General features: G+C 54.5%; 1 protein-coding gene across 3 annotated transcripts in view; it reads left to right on the forward strand.

The window, feature by feature from the left end:
• The first annotated feature begins 16,692 nt into the window (after positions 1-16,692).
• Positions 16,693-20,910, forward strand: part of LOC306654290 (calmin-like) — a 36,509-nt gene continuing 32,291 nt past the window's right edge. The window contains exons 1-2 of one of the 3 annotated variants that reach the window (XM_079127680.1): positions 16,693-17,323; positions 20,530-20,625. In XM_079127680.1, coding sequence (XP_078983806.1) covers positions 20,590-20,625 — 36 coding nt within the window. In that variant the 5' untranslated portion in view covers positions 16,693-17,323; positions 20,530-20,589. The remainder of the gene's footprint in view (positions 17,324-20,529; positions 20,626-20,910) is intronic. The other 2 variants (XM_079127682.1, XM_079127681.1) reach the window with 2 other exon arrangements.

Raw genomic sequence — 20,910 nt, forward strand, 5'->3', positions numbered from 1 at the left:
CAGGTGCAGGGCAGGTCAGCTCACAGCAGTGGAATGTGAAGTGTGTTGTGGGCGGGGCTGGTAGCGCCAGCTCAGAGCCCCGCGGAGGACGTTGGAGGTGTGTGCGCATGTGTGGAGTGTGTGTTGTGAGTGTGTGTTCATGTCATGCTCCCGTGCAGCTCTGGTCAGCTCTGGTCAGTTGAGGGCGGCTCTCTGTCTGCATCTAATGTTTCTGGTGGATGAAATTGTGTAGCAGCAGATGCCGGGTTTGCATCACGCGTAATCACTCCCCGACACACCACTTGCACTGGAACCCACTTGCGTTTCTAGCCAGTGCTGTGGCCGAGCTGCGCCCGCTGTGTAGTGAGGCTGGGTGTTGCTAGGCTCTGGGGTGGCCTTGGCTCCTGGGTCAAGTGCTGGGTCAGTCTGAGCATGCCACCTCACAGTGCACTGAGAAAGGACAGCTGCAACCATCGCTCCATGGCATAGATGGGGACAAAGGCCCAGGCCTGAGGCTTGCCGGGCTGCGCTGCTGGCAGGAGGAGAGCCCAGGCTGTCCATCCTGAGGCGGCTCCGGAGCCTGTCCCTGGGTGGGACACAGCCTGTGGCAGGTGGCAGGATACAGATTCCCAGGCTTCTTGGGCGGCACCTATTTGAATCTCGCCAGTCAGGTCCTGGGCCAGGTCACATGTCCATGTGACCAGGCAGTGTTAAGTGAAGGAGTCCCACTCTCCCTGTGTGTCAGTGAGACTCGACCCATATTTTCAACTGTGGTGAGTAAAATACATAAATGGCATTTCTTATGTGAATGAGACCTCTTTTCAAAGGGGGGGACTATGTGACCCTGAGCTGACCCCAGCCCCCTGGGGGGGGATAATGAACACTATGCAGTGTTTAGGCCCCAGAGTTGACTTCTGTGCTTTTGCTTTCTAGCTGCGAGGTCTGAGTGGGTCACAACCTGGAGAGCTGAGCAGTGTGGTCCCATTTTACAGGTGTGGTAAACCGAGGTACCCCTAGGTCAGATCTGAAAGCACTTCACCCAGTGCCAGCATGAATTTCCTTCCTCTCTCCCCTTGCTCTTTCCAGTTGGGTCACCATGGGCATGAGGCGCGGGAGGGTTGGTGTCCAGGAAGCAGCCTGGAGTTGGCCCCACTGCCCAGGTTGAGGGGACAGGCTCCACACAGGACCACCCCCATTTCTGGTACTAACAGCCAGTTCACGGGGTTCCTAAAGGACCGGGTCCAACGATTCCATGAGAAGAACTCAGAGCCACCGAAAGCCATTGTCCTCCTGGTGAGGGTTATTACAGGAAAGGGGGCGGTTCCAGTCAACAGAGCATGAGGTGCACAGGGCAGGAAACGGGCTCCAGGTGGCAGGCGTCCCTCATCTCCCCAGGGGGCAGGAGGCCACCCTCCTACAGTTGTGTGACGAGTGCGCAGAGTACTGCCAGGGGAAAGCTCAAGGAGAGGCCGCTGGGGCTTGGCCAAGGCCTGATGACTGGCCCATAGAGGGAGCCCACATGGGAACATGTCCTCCAGGTCGGCTGGTGCCGGGGGTCCAAAGCTCCACCCTCGGTCCTGCGGGTGGTCTTTCTGGCATAGCCAGCCTCCACCCTGCGACTGTCAGGTGTGACTCGGGCCATACCAGCATCCAGTAGGTCACCACTTATCAGGTGTGACGCAGATCAGCTCCCAGAAGCCCAGGGCAAGGGCAAGACCTCTCTTTGGGCAAGGCCAGCTTCTTTACTGCTTAGAATCCATGGCAGCAAACCGGCTGACGATGACTGAGGTCACTGGCAGCTCAGGCCCAGGACAGGGGACTGCCCCTCTCAACCTACTGCTGCAGGCCAGGTTGAAGCACTTTGCAGACAGCAGCTCTCACTCACCCTCATGGCAGCTTGTAGTGCCAGGGACTGCTGTGCTCCTCACTCTGCAGACCAAGCCCCGGGGCGGGGGGACTTGCCCACCGTCATGGAGCCCGTCCTGGTGCCGGCCAGACCCCAGCTCCCGGCTGCCTGCCCTGGACCTCTTCCTCATATTCGGCTGGGTTTTAAACTTTTAAAACATTCATAAGTGCCTCAGATGGCCTGCTCAGCACCCCCTGGTGTTCCCTTTGGTAATTTCCGGCCCCTTGGCAGAGGAAGGGACCACCCGAGGTCCGTGGGTCTTGGGGCCAGATTCGCAAGAGCTGGAAGGAAGAGGCGCAAAGCCAGATCAGGCCTGGAGGGAAGTTATTTTTCAATCAAGTTGGCTTTGCTCTCCTAATCCTCCTCTGCAGGGGCCACAGGCCGAAAACTGCTCAGCATGAAGACAGCCTGGGCCTGTTGCTGGCCCTTGAACCTAAGTTGAGAACCTGGGCTTCAGCTCTGAGAGTGTCAGAATGAAGGAATGCGCCTCAGCCAATGCGCCTCAGCCAATGCTCGGGCCAGCGAGACCCAGCCGCTCCTTGTGAAAGGAGTGAGGGAAGAGCGGAGGGGGCCATTCCCCTGTAGAGGCCTGCGATCCTCGGGCGACACCACTCCAGGACAAGGGCAGACCTGCCTGTTTTAGAACAGCTTCTTTTCCTGTGTGATCCTGAGCGCCAAATTCCCTTCCATCGCTCAGCCTCAGTTTCCTCATCTGTCAGAGAGATGATAATACCCCTCTGGCAGGTTCCCAGCACAGTGCCCCAACTTCACAATGTCAGTTCCTAGTTTCACCCCCAGGGTCTTAGACAGCCCGTGGGTTTGGATGCCAGGTCCCCCTGGCTCTGTAACACGAGTTCCGTTTATGGAATTGAAAACGTTCCGAATTGAGTCGGTAGGGACCAGATGTGCTTTAAAGAGTGCAAAGGACCGCTTGACTAGGAGATGAGTCCCATTTACTACGTCTCTGATTTTATGGGGTTGGCTGGTGAGCATGTGGGATTCACTTCACAGTCAGAACGACTGGATTCCAGCCAGGAATCAAACATCAGCGACAGAGGCTCAGTGCTTTTCAAATGCAAGGTGGCGGCCTGTGTATCACCATCCTCTCTGTCTTTGGCCCTTCACCCCTCCCCCCACACACGGGATCCAGCGCAGCCACCAAATGTGCGCGCCTCGCCACCTGGGAAATCACAACAGCGCGCAGGAAATCTAGAGGTCAGAGGAGGTGCTGCTGGGCTCCCTGTGGTCCCTGGAGCAGATTTCCTGCTCTGTCATTAAGGACCAGCCCCCTCCTAAGCCTTTTCAAGACCTCGGGTCGTTGCCACCTTTCCTAGGGCCTGTCCTTTCCATTCTGCCCTCACCTGCTCACCCCCACCCACACGCAGACATCTGGCTCATCATCCTGAGTCTTGGGTCCAATCCCTCCCTGATTGTGCAGAGGCCCCAAGCAATATAGGGTCTTTACGAGCCCTTCCTGATGCCTGATCTCCTGCATTCGTTCGTTCTTTGCACCCCAGGGTTGGAGACAGGCCTGCTGGCTTACCGCAGTGACCTCCAGGGGAGTTAATCTGCAGAGTTTTAGAATCTGGAGACTGTGTCCCTCACGGTCCAGGATGTGTAATGGTTTCTGCTCTGGCTTTCAGCTCAGCAGCTTATGCGCCTGAAGTCGCGTAGCTTTTGAGCTGGACTTAGAGTGAGAAGCCATCACTGGCAGCGGGTCCTCTGATGGAGCTCCGGAGCTATCCTGTCCTGTTATTTTCCTCTGGCTTCATGAGAGTGTGGCGGGTGATGGGGTATGGAGACTGTATGGCGTTAGAGAGATGCCAGGGCCCTTGGTGTTTATGTATAAAAATGCTTATTACCCAAGTATTTATAGCAGCGAGGAACGAATGGAACTAGTCTAAATATCCAACCATAGGCGGGTGCGGTGGGTTGGCGTTCTGTTCTCCATCACAAATGATGGCTTTGTAATAACAGGAGGCTGTCTCTGGTATTGTCTGGATTGTGTTCAGCTGTAAGTAACAAAAACTGGACTTACAGTGACTTCTTTAAAGAGGATTTATTTATTGCATGCAGGAGAAGCCCAGAGACAGGCAGCCTGGGCCAGCCGTGCAGCTCAGTGTGGCCATGGAGAAATTGCTACTCTCTTCCTGCTTGGTCATTATTAGCAGTGGCTACTGTGGTTCCCAAGTTCCCAGTTGCATTCCAGGGAGGCAGAGGGTTAAGTTAGAGACACACACCAGCATTCTCTGCTTTCTTGTAAAGAACATTTCCTGGGAACCCCACCCACTCATTTCCCCTCCCATCTCATTGGCCAAACATGCTCACATGGCTTCCCTAGCTGCAAGGGAGGCTGGGAAATGCTCATTCTTAAACTCGGAAGATGGCTGACTCAAAATACGGCTTTTGTTGGTAAGAAGGAAGTAATAGATGTTGGGGAGGTAGCCCCCAGTGTGAGCCACAGTCCACCTGGTTAGCTGCCCCTCAGCCCTCACCTCCTATGCCCTCACACAGACCTGATCACCTTCCTCCTGAGGGAGAGAGTGTTTCATTCTGCAGTTTCAGCCAAGGCTTGAGTCTTAATCAAGCCTGGACAACTGGCCAGCTGCCCTACCAGGTTGGAATGCGTCTGGCTCCTTTTACTTGTATCCTTGTTCTTAGTCAGAAGGCCAAGAAGTGGTCCCCTAGGCTTACAGACTCAAAGACGAGCTGCAGCCCAGCCAAGACACAGTGACGAAGAAGAAGCGAGTTCAAGAGCAACCACACCCTAGCACTAGGGAAGGCAAGAAAAGATGCCCCGGAGGCAACCAGCAGAGCCACCGCGCAAAACCCCACATCCCACGCACAGCACGGTCAAAAGCCAGCAAAAATATAAAACAAAGAGGAATGGGTGGGAATGAGGTGTCAATGTAAGTTAATCCATGTGACATGTATGTCTTTGTTATGTTTTCCAGTTTTCTAACAGTTTATAAGGAGAAAATTCCTTTGTCAGATGTTACATATGTAAATAGCTCTTCCCCCACAGTATTAAAGACAAAAGAAACATTGCACAAAATTGAGTATGCAGTAATTATTTTTTAATAAAACTTAAAATTTCTATCAAGTCTATGCACGCGGTTGGAAAATGAAACACTCAGGCAAGCTCGTAAGAAAAAAGTACTTGTCCCTCTTCCAGTTGTCCCACCCTCGGGCCTGCTTGCCCTTTAATAGCTTTTTAATTTTAAAGACAGAATTCTTCCCTTGCAGAACTTGTGGGCTAAGGGAAGACCTGGCTAAGATATTCGAAATTGCTAAACACACAACCACCAAAAGGGATCCTCTACCGAGGGACCTGCTGTGCTGTGGCAGTTGGCACCGCAGGGGACTGTGGCCTGATTTGGAAGGACTTGCCATAGTTCTCTAATGGTCTCCATCCTGGTTGGCTGGGAAGTCCATGAGTGGAGCTGTGAGTGACTTTGGGTGCCCGGCAAGGGCGAGGTTCCTGGGCAGTTCTGTGTAATGGTTAGAGACGTGAGCTTCAGGGCCCAGCTGGGTTTGAAACCTCCTTGTCACTTAATAGATGGATGACCTAGTTCCTCTGTCTTGGTCAGTGCAGCCATGAATGGGGATCGGAGAAGTTCAGGTCAAGGACGCTTTGCTGCTGTTTTTAACATGCATCAATGTATTAAATTTCCCTAATTCTTGCCCTAATTTTGGCATTTTATATATTTCTGAGAATTTATTTCAGTTATGTTTTTCAAACTTCCATGATTTGATTACACATGATTATCATTGGTTTTTTTTTTTTTTTTTAACAATTCGAATCAGGATCCAAGCAAGATCCGTATGTTGCAATGGGCTATGTGTCTCTTAAGCTTCTCTTACTGCTTCTCTTTTCTCTCTTTTCACTTGTAATTTGCTGGTTGATGAAATTAGCCGGAAGCTTTTGATTTTAACCAACAGAAATCCATGAGGGCATGATTAAACTGTAAAGTTGGATTTGCTCTGATTACCGGGGTCTCAATGAACCCAAGGGCAGGGTGTGCCAGACCTCAGGAACAGGCCAGAGCTGGGCCTCCCTGTGTGCCTCCTCCAGTCTGCCTTTCTTGCTTCCTCCTTGGTCTTTTGCTGACCAGACCACATGGCAGCAAATGGCCTTATCACCACCTCTCCATCCCAGGGGCCTCGGTGGCATCCCTTTCTGAATTCCCCGGGAAGGGTCTCGGGCTCAACCTTGATCCAGTGACCACATCATTGGCTTCTGGGGCCCACTGTATGTCCCGCATGGATCAGCAGCAGTGGAGGGCATCTCCATACAAAGGGGCGCACACCACGTGATAATCCAGGGTGGCAGGTTTTGAGGAGAGGCTTGTACTCAGCGAGGGGCAGAGAGGGACCCAACACGTGGCGCTCTCAGCAACCCAAAGCAGCCAGCCCAGAACTCCTTGGAGCCGGGAGAGTACTTCATGCACAATGGTGCCACACGCAGGGTGCCCCTCTTCTCCCTGAGGGACATTCATTCAAGCCCACTGCCAAGATGCCAGGGCCTGGGCCAGGCACTGGCTATTTGCCACCCGCCCTGTGAGCAGGTTCCTGTTAGGCAGCCAGACCTGTGCTCTTGGGACCTGATCCTGGTGCAGAAAGTGCCAGCTGGGGAGGAATCCCTAGGGAGAGGCTCAGCGCCCGTGCAGTACCCTGGGGACACTTCCATCCAGCTCTGACTTCCACTGGTGTGGCCATGGTGACTGTCCAGGGCTGGCCGCACACCAGTGCCTGCATCCCTTCGTCCAGACTCCTGCGGCTGGGGCTCGGGAGACCTGCCTGGGGTTTTCACTCCATCACGGGGCCGGAGAAAGGCACAGTGGCGGCAGGCGGCTGTCCAGCACGGGAGGGAAGAGGACTTGGCTTCAGGAAGGAGCCCGTGGTGCGTGAGTGCCGTTCTTTGTCACTGGCACACTCCCTCCCCTGACTCCGGGTAGGCAGCCTGTCGACCTTCGTACTGATTAGCATGACGTCTTGGGGACGCTTCCAGCTGACCCCTCTCACTTTTCCCCATCACGGTCGCAGTCTTCCCCTCTCCTGCTCAGGGAGGATTTAAATCCACACGGGTGTCGCTCTCTGTTGGCGGAAGAGTCGCGAGTGGGAACTCCTCCTTGGGCTTGCTTCCTCTTCCACCTGGGCTAAATCCAACCACCTCGAGTCTCTGTCTTTCTCCCCATGTGGATCCTTTCTCTGACCATCCACCTGTGGTCCTCCAGCGCCTGCTGTCCTGGACACAGTCCCTGATGACACACTCATCCCAACGTGCCTAGGACTTCCCCAGCTTTGTTTACTGAGCATTGTGCTGGAGTCCCCTTGGTCCTGGGCACACAGGGACAGCTGGTCTCCCTTGCAGCTGACGGGTCCTGGTGTGCACATCAAAGCTCTGGTGGCTGAGGGGCGTGTGTGTTTTATTAAAGACAGATGTGCTTAAAAATGCAAATCAAGGTCGTGTGTGAGGCTCTGTGTGTTTAATCTCCTTTTTAAAGATAACTGAATACAGGAGGTCGGGCTGATTCTCCGTGTCGGCTGCCACACAGTTTTGTTTGCAGTTGGTGTGGGACAGCCCAGTGGGTCAGACTTTGTTCTGCAATTGAGCTCCCCCAGCCCGAGACGGGTGTGGGGGGACCAGGGGTGTGCAGCCCAGCATGGCGCCGTGACCTGCTCCTCCTGACTGCCTGGACTTCTTCAGATGACCACCCTCCGCTGGGGCCTCCCTTCCCCACCCTGAGACTCAGCGTCCCCATCCACACAGGCAGTACCCTCCCTGCCCGTGCAGGCTGCTGTGGGGGTTAACAGGCCTCCTAAACGCCTCCCTCTCTCCTCCTCCTCGCCCTGGGCCTTAGCTCTCTCTTAAGAGCAGTGGCAGCTGGGATGGGCACCTGCTGCCACAGCAGCCCACAGTGACTGCAGCTGAATTCAATGCAAATTTACTTCTCACTCAACAGTCCAATGGTGGCATTCCTCTCCTGGGTCACCTTTGTCCAGAGGAGACTCGGGATTATAAACTCCTTCCCTCTGTGGTTCTGCCCTCCTCTGGTCCTTGGGGCCACCTCCAGGTAGGGGGTCACAGGCCTGGAGGGCCGCATGAGAGCTGCACAGAGGGCCACACCTGTACGTTACGTGCCTCCTGCTGGCCAGAACTCCATCATGCAAGCCCGCCCCGCTGTGCGGGAGTCTGGGAATGCAGTACAGCTCTTCACACAGGAGGAAACGGAGATAGGGTCTGGCAAATGTGGTAGTCTCTGCCCTAGGAAGTGTGGCTGCCTGATCACCCATCTGTGGGGATCCAGTAGAGATATCTCCTCCCATTAAGGAATGTCTTCCTGTATTTCCAAAGCAGGATTCTATAAGGATATTGTGATTTGTTTTACACAGAGAGGGGACTTTGCTTCAAATTAGTGTAGTTCAAATGAAGCCAAACCATTTCTTTTAAATTACAGGACCTATTGGGGCCTTAAACCTACTGATCATAAATAAACATGAGAGGGACAGAATGATCCATGTGTCCCAAACTTTCATATCAACACTCCCTTTTTTGAGAAGCGTTTTAGAACTAGTACTCTGCAGAGTTGTGAGAGTTAACAGGCTTAGAAGTTACTCAAATTAGTATTCAGAAGCCCGAGGCAAGAAAACATTGGCATGGGGGGGAAAAAAGCCACCAAAATTTGTGGTTCTCAACAGAGAATTGAGTCTCTCCAGGGATCATGGTGTCAGAAGTGCACAAGATGAGACTTGTCCACGAGGACAAGAGTCATGTCTTGTTATTTATGGTTGAGTATAGTCATCAACCTTTGCTGACTAGGTGCACGTGGGGATGTCTGCGTAGCGTCACTTAAGTCCTGGACTCTATCCTACCTGGGTGTTTTGGGGCAGTCTGCCTAGATTAGGCCTGTGGCCCTGGCCTGCCCATCTGGGCAAATGTTAAAATCCCTATTCCTCAGCTTAGGTTTTTATGGAAGACTGGCGTCATCTGTCATAAATCAAGGTGAGCTGAGGTTTAGCACTGAGGTTAGACAGAATCACTCTCAGGAAAAACTAGAGCAAGTTTATTTTTTTATTTTAGTTACAGGCACCAGCCCTATATATATATAGCTTAAAACTTAATTTGGTGTGTAATTGGGACTAGCTCTTTGGAGCCCTGGGTTATGTGTTTTGGAGCAGCTGAGAAGCAGGGCCGTGGTAGGGCAGGACATGGTATGTTAATTGGTGGCCTCTGGGACCTGTGAGAGAATTGGATCTAAGTCCCCAGTTAGAATGAACCAGGCGGTTTTATTTGAGTCTCTGGGACATGTACTGGGTGGGGGCACCGGTTTGCACCAGCCTAAGCAAGTTACTCCTGCCTCACCTTCCGCTCCAGGGACAGCAGAGAGAGGGTGGCAGAGGAGCCAGAGAGAGGGTGTGAGGATCCCTGCCAGGACTGGCTACTGCCCCACACCCTGATCTGTAGCCGTCACATGCTGCTCGGCCTGTGGTCCCAAGGAGGGGTTTGCATTTTATTACCAAAGTCTCCATAAAAGGGACTTGGGTCAGAGCAAACATTCAGGGAGGAAAAACAAAGGAAATTAAATGCAAAATCACTGCTGGAGAAAACCACATGCAGACCTTGACTTTAATACCACCAGAGCCGATGGGGGAAGTGGCCCCCAGGAGTCGGAACCAGAGGAGCTTGGCCTGGTACTCCTGAAGCCTGGCCCCTCTCCTATTTAAAAAGAAATTGCCATTTAATTTGTTTCTGAGTTTTATTTCTCAAGTGAACCAGCATGGGGCCATGTAATGAGGTTGTGTTTCTGAGAGGTGTTGAAAGATGGAGAGAGGGGCCGATCCACCATGGGCCCGGCCGGCTGCACCAGGAGCGGGCTCCCTGGGAGTACGCACAGAGCACGGAGGGCAGGCGGGGCCGTGCCAGGGCTGGCTGCTCCCGCACTGTCGGCAGACCAGGAGCTGTGCCATGGTGGCCCAAGAGAAGGAAGGCAGCCAGGCCTGTGGCTGGAGAGCCCAGGAGGGCCCTTGCCATCAGAGGGCACCGGACTGAGGAAAGAGAGGAGGATATTGGGCCAGGGAGGAGGATGAGTTTCCAGACAGAGGAAGAAGCCAGCTCAGACCAAGAATGGGAAGGTGCATTAGGGAGTCTCAGGCGAGTGCGAATACAGCCATCCCTCAGCATGGGGGGGAGGGGTTCCAGGACCCCTGGGTGTTCAGGCCCCTTATCTGAAGCAGTATAGCGTGTCCATGTCCTCCTGGATACTTTGGCACCTCTAGATTACTTTTACCACCTAATGCAACGTAAACGCCATGTAAATAGTTGTTAGGCAGTGTTGTTCAGACAAGAAAACAGTCTGGACCCGATTGGTACAGATGTGTTTTTTTCCTGAATAGTTCTGATCTGTGATGGAATCCTGGATGCAGAGCACACAGTTGTGGAGCAGAGGCTGGACGTAAGCTTAGGCAAGAGATTTCTGGACCAGGGAGTGTCAGAGGAGCCTCCAGAGCCTGTCACCAACAGGGCCTCTGGCTGTGTCCTGTGCTTTGCTGGGATGGGAGCAGGTGTGTGCCAGGTTCCCCCTGCACAAAACACAGGTAAAGGCTGGAAATGGGGAGCCTCCTGCCACCTGCTATCCCCTCCCTTCCAGACATGGAGGGTGCAAAGGGCCCTTCACCTTCAAACGACCCTTCTGTTGGGTAGCCACTATCTCTGCCAGGTGCCTATGCTGGGACAGCATGGGTGGGTGATCCCCCCAACACACTCACACCTGGGTCCAGGTGGGCTCCACCTCCCCTGCTACCCCAAGTCCTGGCCCATCACTGAGGAACCAGCAGGCTTCCCGCCTCCCTGGCTCCCTGGGAAAGAAGCTGGCTCCCCAGGATGGCCACAGGAAGGCCGCTGTAGTGCCTGCAGACCCGCCTTGCCATGCCCGTGCCAAGCTGTGACAGGGCGAGTCTGTTTCCTGACAGCTTTCACGCACACACAGGCTCCGTCACCTCAACAGCCCCAGAGGGAAGCCTTGTCTCTATTTTAGCGAAAAGGCCACGAGCTTTAGGAACGCTTGGTGGTTCATCCAGAGTTGATGGTGACAGCAACAGCTGTCTGTTGAGCGCTTTGACACACCCAGCTGTTGAGGTTTAGGCCGGAGGTGTCTCCCAGAAACTCACACTAGAGACCGTGCAGTTTAGAAGTGGAGCTATTGGGTGACAAGCATTTTTACTTAACCAGCATGTTATTCCCCTGATAGGAGCTGACTGAACGGTGGCTGTCACAGGTAGTCGTGGCTAGAGGGGCAGGTCGTGGGGGTGTGCCTTGGGGTTTAGATTTTGACTCTGCTTCCTGGTTCCGTGTCCTGAGCTGCTTCCCCCAACACGCCCTTCAGCCATGAGTTTGGCCTCACCTCTGGCCCAGAGCAATGGAGCTGGCCATCTATGGACTGAGGCCTCTAAACTGTGAGCGCCAAATAGACTTTTCCTCCTCTTAATATTGTCAGGTCTTCTGGTCGCAGCAGCCAACAAGCTGACTAGAACTCCAGTCCTGTGCTAATGTCCTTGGTTGCCTTACCTGCTGCAGGCTTCACTGTTACTTTCCCGTCCCCTTTCTCTGTCACCTGCCAGTGCACCGTCCCCACCTGCCTAACCCACTGAAGAATGACAGCCAGCAGCCAGTCCCCATCCCATGCTGTGGTAAGGGTAGCTCTGGGTTTCTCATTGTACAAATGGAGAAACTGAGGCCCTGGCAGCAGGGCCCTCAGAGGGGATCGTTGGCAGAGCCCTTGAGCGGCGGCACCTCTGCTCTGTGTTCCATGGAGGGAGTCTGAGGGAGCAACCACTGCACTGGGAGCAGTGGAGGCCGCCTCCCCTGGTCTGCCACACCCGCGATGTTCTGAGCCAGACAGCTCCGTCGTCGGGGCAGCCCCGGCCTCGTGGGCTGTTGAGCAGCATCACTGGCCTCTACCTGTAAATGCCCATCGCGCGCCCGCATCACGAGGGTCAGGAACCTCTTCAAATGCTGCCACATATCCCCAGAGCCAGCGCCAAGCTCTAGACCTGGCGGGACCCCAGGCTGATCCTGGCATGGGGAAGGGGTGAGGGAAGCTGCTAGGTTGGGGTACTTCCGGGAGGTGGGTTTGGGGCACTGAGACCACCAGGCTGGCTGAGGAGCAGACGCCCCAGGGGATTATGAGATCACTTCAGAAGGACTTCCCCCGGCCTGGAATCACGGGGCAGTGTCAGCCTGGAGCCCAGGGGACCTGTTCGCATCCTGGTGTTCCACTGAGTGGCCGCAGCACTTGAGCTTCCGGAACCTCAGGCTCCTTATCTGTAAAATGGGGCGGTACAGACCAGCTTTGTGGGACTGTAGGCGCCTTCGCACAGTAGCGTGGTTTCTGCTGGTGCCCCAGACGCTTCCTGCAAACCTTGCTGAGTCACATCTTCCCTCCTCTTCAGTAGAGGGAAGGTGGGCTTTTGTCCCCTGGCTGACTCTGCACGTCACCCTGGAGCTCATCCTGGTGGCCGCTGAGGCGGCGGGGTCTGCAGCAGCCCAGCCCTGCGCCCGCAGCTGTGTAGCAGGGCTCTGGAGAGAGGCAGAGATGAAGCGCGGCTACCCCTCATCTCCCCCTGCCTTCCACCCCACGCGCCTCTGGAGCTATTAAGATGTGGTCCACACCATCTGACGTTCTGATCTGCAGGCCACCTGAGCCTGAGAAGAAGGGGATTCCTCCCAGCAAGGGATCTAGTGACCAAAGCCACTCCCACCCTGCAGAAAAAGGACAGGAAATGAATCTTTTCTTGCCTGGTGCCCCAAAGCCATACCCAGCATGATATCTCACTGAATCGTCTTAAGCTTGGAGGCTGGGAGCCGCGTCCCCTCGGTGGGCCTGGGTGGAGCCTGCGGGACTGGCTCAGACAGCTGGTCTTTCTCCTGTGTCAGGCCAACATGCCCATTGGCCTGTCTGCTCTGCCCAAAAATGACCAAGCGAGTGAGCTAATGTTCTCCTCCTGCCTGCACGTGGCTCCTCAGACCACACCGCCACCCGCCACGCTGGTTCAGTGCTGTCCCTACCTCGAGTGCCGGTGACCCTTGGTTGGAGCCCGAGGGTTCATCTCAGCTGTCACTCCAGAAGCTGGTGATGTTAGTGGTCTTTGGGCCACATTTTGAGAAACTGAGTCATTACATGGAAATCACCAGGTAATGTTTGTTGGCTGTGTGTGTTTTCTTTCCACAAAACAACGTTTCAGGAGATTTTAGACAGTTCTCTCTACGCTCTTGTGCATGGGTTTAATTTTTTATAGCAAGCATATGATTCATTATAATAAGCAAGTGAAGCCATCCAGCCTCCCCCACCATGCAGGGAGGAGCAGGGATATCATAAAGGCAACACTATAAAGGAAATGGTTTGGGGAAAATGTGGATCTAGGAAAAGAGGACACCACAGCAAAGGAGTCTACTTTATCTCTCTCTCTTTGTGGCTCTAGTCCTGAGCTGGCCACTGGCCTCCTGGAAAAGAGGGGAATGTCCCTCCTGTTTTCAGATGATCTGTTCCTGGTGAAGCCAGAGCTGGAACCACACCTGGGAATTTGGGCTGTGGGGTTGGGCCCAAAGACTGGGCCTGCCCTGCTTTCTGCCTGGGTCTCTGAGGCCCTGGCCTGGACAGGGTGCTCCCCCTCTGCCCACCTGCCTGGCTCTCCAGCACCCCAGCCAGCCAGGCAGAGCAGGAATGGTGACTTTACAGCACCGTTATTACTCTGTTGTTGCCCAGTAAACCCACACTGGGCCCCACAAACCCTTGGTGAGAAAGCCAGACCCTTCCAGAGAAATGGTTTCCTACACCTTTACAACGTGATAGGAAAAAAGGGGCCGTTGGATTTATGGAAACTATATAAAGTTTATGGAGTCTTGGCAGGCCGCAGTAGAGTGTCTGGAGGATGGGGGCCGGTATTTTGAAACAGAGAAGGCCATGAACAGCAGCAGCCCTGGGTGTCCAGACACCAGACAAAATCCCGAGTCCGTGGCGCTGGGACACTGGGGCGGGGGACGGGGAGAGTGCGGGGCGGGGGGGTGCTGCGGTGCTTTTTGAGTGATCTCATGCAGTCTCCGCAGCCTCCGGAGAGGCAGGCAGGGCTGTCCTCGTTCTGGAGAGGGAGAGGGAGGCAAAGGCATTTTGAAAGTCGTGAACTTGCCCACGGTCACTCAGTGTGAGCCTTGAAGTGGTGGTTCTGGGGCAGCCTCGGGTTCTGGCGGCCTCTCTCCTGTGCACAGAGCCTGGCGTCCTAATTTCAGACCCTGAGAATGTGGTCCCCACGGCCTGTTTCAGCTGGAGACTCGTCTGCTATTTATGATTCCGCTCCCCGTCCTCTGATGTCCTTCAGTTGTCACCTGCCCCTCCCGTGGCTCAGCATGGCTGTCGGAGCCGATCCATGCTCAGGTTTACCCACTGGTCTTGGCTGGACTGGAAGCCATGCCACCAAAGGTCGGCTCTGAATCAGGATGCACCGTCTTGCCAGCACCTGTCTGTCCCAGTTTTCCTGTGGGATCCTCTTAGGGCCCCGGGGAGTACCCCATGTGGTATGAAGTCACCCTCCACCTTTCTAACTCATTTCTCCTTGCAGAATGTGCCTTGTGACATCGATGTTTTCTCTCCTGCTTGGCTGTGAATTCTTGGAGTGCAGATCCCATGAATGCCTAATTCTTCATTGTTGATTTTGCCCCTGGAGCCTGGCGTAGCTCCCAGCATAGAGTAGTCACTGCATAAATATCAGCTGGGAGGGTGGATGGGTGGATGGGTGGATGGATACACGGGCAGGTGGATGAGTGGATGGAGGCATGGATGGATGGATGGGCCTCTGCGTGGATGGAGAGGGCATGTGTAGACCTGCAGACACCCACCGCCTCGTTTACACCCTCGAGAGCCGTTAAAGTAGCAGCCTGACCCTGGTTCTCACCAGCTTCTACTAAATGCACCTCTGTTCCAGGGCATATACTTTGCTCTTTCTGAGGCCAGATGGAGAAACCAGTCTGCATGTTTGAATGTGTGTGTAAATACTTTACAGTCCCCATAAACTTGTTTAAAGACAGGTGGGGGAGAGTCTAAACTGGGGCAGCCTTTTGGGAGGGCAATTTGGAAGTGGCTATTAAAATTTTAAATGTGCCTACCACTAAGACCCAGCAGTTCCACTTTCAGTTGTCAAGAGTAAGAAGTAACATTTGTACATTTGTACACAAAGTGGCATGTGCCAGGATGCTTACAGACGGAAGCTCGGAAGCTCGTCGCTCCTGGGCTTGTAACAGTGAAAAATTAGAAGTAGCCCCATGTCCATCAGATGCAGAGACGGTAACTAACATGCAGAGCACCCAGACTAGAAAGCACTGTGGCCGTCAGAGGACAGGGCAGATCTTATGTGCAGACCTGCAAAGATCTCGAATGGGGCTGGGGCCAGATACGTCGAAGCGGCACGCAGTCTCTGAGGCTGACTCACCAGTCCCAGCAAAGCCCCCCACCTTCTCATTTTTAGCAACTTCTTTCCTTTCTCCCTTTAGTCCCAGCCATGAAGCACAGCTTGCTGGAGTTAGATCTTTCATTCCCACGCCTACTAGCCAGTGACCTTCACTTCAGAAAAGGAGGAAAATGAGAGAAAAACAGTTATGTGCATAATTACTGTCTGCTGGCTCTTCAATTAAGAAGATTGAAAGGCACAATATTAAAATCTGATTTATGGGCGTCGCTATCTGCCTCATAATGAGACCAAGAGGAAAAAGGCGCCACAGTCGTTGCAGAAACCCTGTTTTCTCCTCCAGGAGATAAATTGGCTCCTGTGCTCTTACTGCCAGAGGAGTGTGAGGTGGCGTTAGGTATCTGTGATTTGTTCTTCCAGTATGCTGAAATCCAGAGCTTAGTAATTGAGGCTTCGCCGGGTGTGGGCAACTCAGGGACGCTTCCTGAGAGACGTGGCAGCTTAGTGCTGAGGAGGCAGCTGCCACAGGCCACTGCGCCAGGACCCAGAGCTGGTGCCTCACCCCTCCCTGGGAACCCACCAGGTGGCCACAGCCATGGAGCTGGGGAGGGAGCTGGGCTCAGCACCCAGCGTGGCTGCCTACTATTTGCTCCTCAGTTTCCTCATCTGTGAAATAGAAAGGATGAGCCTACTGGTAGTGTGACCTTGGGCCAGCATGGCATCTCCTTGGGCCCTAGGTGTACCATCTGAAGGCCATCCTGGCACCTGCCTCAGGGGCTGTAGTGCAGATTAAGCAAGCTGATGCCTGTGCAGAGCCTAGCTCTGCACCTGCCCCACAGCAAGTGCTCCAGTGGATCTTTTCGAAGTCACTATTATTTCTATCACAGGCATCTTTGCCGCCATTGGGAGAGATGGAATTCAAACCCCGTGGGTGGGGGACAGTCCTGAGGGCGAGCCTCGATCCTCTGCTTCTCCCCTGCTTCTCCCCTGGGCAAACCTCTGGAACCCCTCTGAGCACATTCCTTCATCTATAGAACAGTGTCCACTTGGCACAGGGGGTCGTAAGGCTCAGATTCAGGAAGCAAACTGCCTGCAGTGGAGGGTGGTGGCAGTGGCCCTTCATGGTAAAAATGCTACTAAAAAGCCTGTCTGGGCAGCAACCTCCCCAGGACGCAGGGACCCGTCCTGGTTCATGTCCTTCTGCTCCCCGGGGTGCCGTAGCAGGCGGCTGCGACATTCTCCCTTCCTGCGTCTGAAAACAATAGCTACCAAAAAATCAGTGGCCATGGTAGCAGGGACTGTGGTGCGCGTGGTATGCAGGATCCAGGGGTCCTTGCAGGGCCCGGGTGGGCTCCTTAGCCAGTGTGCAGATTGGGCAGGGGGTGCGCGACTGGCCCATCACACAAAGCCAGGAGACAACAGCGCCAAGTCTGACCCAAGGCCGTCACATCCTCTCCAACACACTCTGGCACATTCCAGGCCCCCACCCTCATTCCTAATCATCCACCGGACCCCAGCCCGCCTCCCTCCACCCAGCTTCCCAGGCCCGTGTCTGCGCCAGGAGAAGGCGCACCAGCACCCCTGCCTGTGGCTTCATTGCGTGTGTCCGCCAGTGCTTCTGAGCCTGCAGAGTCCCACGTCCTGATGCTCGTGGTGGGTCGCGTAGGACATTTCGCCCCGTGTCTGAGTTCGCGGGTTACACGGGTGCTTGGGGCTGGGGCCGGGGAAGTGGGCCGAGGGTGCCCCGTAAGCCTGTGCTGCCCTCCTTCTGGAAGGGCTCTGTTCTGACCTGGGACACTGCAGGACTCTGCCTGCTGCCTGCATGGACTGTCCCCTGGGAAGAAGGAGGGCAGGATTCTGCAGGCATCCCCGCCGTGTGTCACCTGCTCTCCCACTAATGGCATTTCTTTGTTTTCAGTTGAGAGGGAAAATGTGCAGAAGAGGACTTTTACTCGGTGGATAAATCTACATCTGGAAAAGGTGAGCCGTTCCCGGGACTTGTCAAGTGATCCATTCGTCTACCACCGAGTCTGCAGTTCGGGGACGGCGCCGAGCGGTGGCAGCCCCCAGGTTGCCGTCCACTCGTGTAAACATGCCCGAGAGCCTTCTTCCTGCCGGCCCCACACTCGGTGTCGGGAACACAGGATAAGACCCAGCTTGGCCTCCTGGGATTATTGGTCTAGCTGGGGCGGGAGGTGCGTCCACAGAGCAGGTGATGTTGAAGACCCGCCCAGGTCCACAGCCCAGAGGCCGCCACCCTGCTCCTCAAACTCTCGGGCGCATCCCAGCGTCCACTGTGGGCAGGCAGTTGACTCACTTGTGCAAGATCAATGACATGAGCGTCCTGTTGATGAGTGACATTCCTGCCCCACGAGGTGCTTCACCCTCACCACTTGTGCTCCGTACGAGGTGCCTGCAGCGCCTGCTTTAGTCCTCACAGTGGCCCAGGTTCCCTCCATCTGGTTTGGATGGCAACAGGCCCAGACCTGGCTTCCCTGGCCTCTGCTGGGCGTTGGACCAGAGGCCCTTCCCCGCGCTCCCTTCCCACCTTCCTGGGACGTTCCCTTGGCCTCCGCACCTGCACACACCAGACCAGCGCCAACCCCAGACTGGAGGAGGAGCTGGGGACCAGAGGACAGGCAGGGGCGGGTGGGCGGGAGGCAGTCAGTTCTGGATGTAGGCCAGGGCAGCCAGCCGAGGCGTCCTGTGTCGGCTGGCGCGGCAGGATGGGCTTCGTGTCTTTGTAGGCAGCTGAGTTTATCAGGACTCATTTCACGTCCCTTCTCCCAACTTCCTCTCTCGGCTGCTTAAGACCAGCCAGGTTTCATTTCTTTTGGAAGCTGGTGGTGCCCCACATTAGGGGTCCCGGGTGTCTCTTTTCTCCTCAGTGCATTTTCGGCACTACTCATAAAGTGAGGTGCCATTTTTTGAAAAACAGAAAAAATGGTCCCCAAACCTGAGTTTTCTGAGCTCTCGAAGTAATGCCGGCCGTGTGTCAAGGTGGCTGGGAACTCCTGCTGCGGGGCCCAGGAGAGCCAGGGAGGAGTTCGTTCGTTCTCTCTTTCTTTTTATTAAATTATTTGTAAATAGATAAATACAGAAAAGAACAGAGCGTCACCTAGAGCTGGCGATGCCTCTGCCCTCACTCGCCCCCCACGGTGAACCTCTGTCAGCATTTGTCATCTCAAGGATGCTCTCCTCTGCCAACTTCCTGCCGCCCCTCCGTCAGGGCAGGTGGGTAGCGGCTGCTCTGTAGATAAATCAGATCGCACCTGAGCCTGAAGCGTAATAAACAGGGTGAAATTAACAGCCATGTTTCCAACCCCGAGACGTTTGAGAGCAGCCTTTCCTGGGAAGGAAAGCCAGGAACTCCTTGGTGAATTGGGCTTAACTGCAATTTGAAGGCTGTCAGGAATATTTACTGAGTCTCTGGCTTCTGGAAAAATTCCCTAATTTACCAAAGGAGTTAGATCATGCAGAAAGCCCTGGGGGTGCCGAGGACTTGGCCATACCAATCTCCAAAGCCCGGGGAATGTTCGGGCCGGGAGTGTTTGCACTGGAGCGGTTTCAACATCTCCCCTGCCACCCCTCCCATGGACCCAGGCCAAGGCCGTTTGATGTTGTGGCAGAGGCCCTTACAGGAACTGCCAATGGAAATTATTCTTCAGGTTTAACTCCAGTCAGGCCCGGCCACGGTCAGGGCTGGTAACTGGAATTCTGTTAGTCCATTTATCAGGGGCTGTTTGGTTGGGTGTCTCCTTTTCTGCCTCCCGTTAGCAGGAGTCACATTCCCATAAGAGCCCTGGTAACCGAGGCTGTCGTGCTCGGTGTGGAATGTGCCCCGGAGCTGGGGGAGTTTACAAAGAAAATAATTTGCCTTTTGGTTCAAAGTCGCTGTTGCTCTTGAAGCAGAACCTTTTTCGGTGCACCTGTGGGTGGAATCGCCCCGTGTTTTGACTGACTGGGGTGCAGGGACTCATATAAAAGGTAAGGAAATGCTGCTTTCCCTAATAAAAAATAAAACACAGTCCCTCCAAGGCTGTGCCGGAAAGGAAGGAAGCCTTCCCAGAGGAGAAAGGTGACTGGTCGCCGTTCCACTGTGCTGCCGAGATTTTTCTCACCTCCCGTCTGGGCTGGCTAGGGCTGCCACAGCCCAGCGGCACTGCATTCTGTTACTCCTGCCTCCTGTGGGAAAGCTCAGCCCTTCCTTTGTCCCCAGGAGCAGAGAGAGCACCCAGGCTAACCGCTCTCACCTGGCCAAAGTCCCAATCCCAAAAGGAATTCACGCAGAGTAGGAGCCCCCAGAGAATGCAGGTTTCCCCACCCTGCTCTGCGAGGTTGTCACAGTAAGTCCCCACCATGAGTTGGATCTCTTAAAAATCCAAGGGAGATCATTGGAGAAAAGGGACCAAGGAGTGGTAGGCACCAAGGGAGGGGAAGAGACGGGAAGGAGGTTGGTCAAGTTACATTGTTGCTTTGTGCACATGTATGAACACCTAACCGCAGATCCCATTGGTACACAACTCTAAGGCACCGATAAAACATATGGGAACAAAGTCCCCACCATGCCACGTCACAGGGGTTATTATCAAGTTCGTTTAGTCAACAGAACCTCAGGCGGGTGCACATACAGAGACAGCAGTGGTTTGAAGATGGGGGACCCTGCCGACACCCAGCCTGAGGCTGGAGTGCAGCTGACCCCGGGCGCCATCGCTTTGCATCCTGGGGGATGCTTGGGTCCTGCCTGCATGGTCTGATGCAGGGAGGAGAACTTCACCAAGGGGCTGCTTAGCCACAAGCCGGAGTGTCACGCAGCCTCTTTGAACCTGTTCCCCCATCCGAAGGCTATCGGGATGTGCCATTTCTTTCTAACTGTAAGCAGAAACCTGGATGCAATCTAATCTTGGGGTCTGAGATTTTTGGCTCAGAGGGCCCCCAGGGTCACTTACTGAATCAGCCTCCTGTTTCTGAATCTCTTGCGTAGATCTCCTGCCAGGTGGCTGTGCGTGTGCTGCCCAGGAGTCACCTCCAGGGGACTGGCCTTCTACACCCTTGGATGGGATTTCTGCCTAGAGACAGACCCGGATGTCTGGAAGTTTTCTCTTGAGCTGAAACCTGCGTCTCTGCCGTATTTTTGTGGATTACGCTGGGCACTAATCAGTTGCTTTCTTTCCCGTGCTCCACAGTGTGACCCACCTCTAGAAGTGACAGACCTATTCGTTGATATACAAGATGGCAAAATCCTAATGGCTTTGTTAGAAGTCCTGTCTGGGCGAAATCTGGTACGTATGTTACAGAAGGATCAGGAGGAACCAAAACACAGAGGAGACCCCTGCTGAAGGTCTCTCCGCGTGGGAGGTGTTGCTCCCCGTCACCTGACCAACACCTGTGATGGTCGACCTAGAGGAGGAAGGCTTATTTGGCTATGGTTCTAGTCAAGGTCACTTGGCCCTGTCACTTTGGGCCTGAGGTGAGGCAGAACATCGAAGTAGGAGCCCATGGTGGTGGAGATGCTCCCCCGGGGCAGCCAGGAGGCAGAGAGAGATTGAGAGCGGAAGGGACTGAGG

The sequence above is a fragment of the Sciurus vulgaris genome, assembly GCF_902686455.1.
Source record: "Sciurus vulgaris genome assembly, chromosome: 2".
NCBI lineage: Eukaryota > Metazoa > Chordata > Mammalia > Rodentia > Sciuridae > Sciurus > Sciurus vulgaris.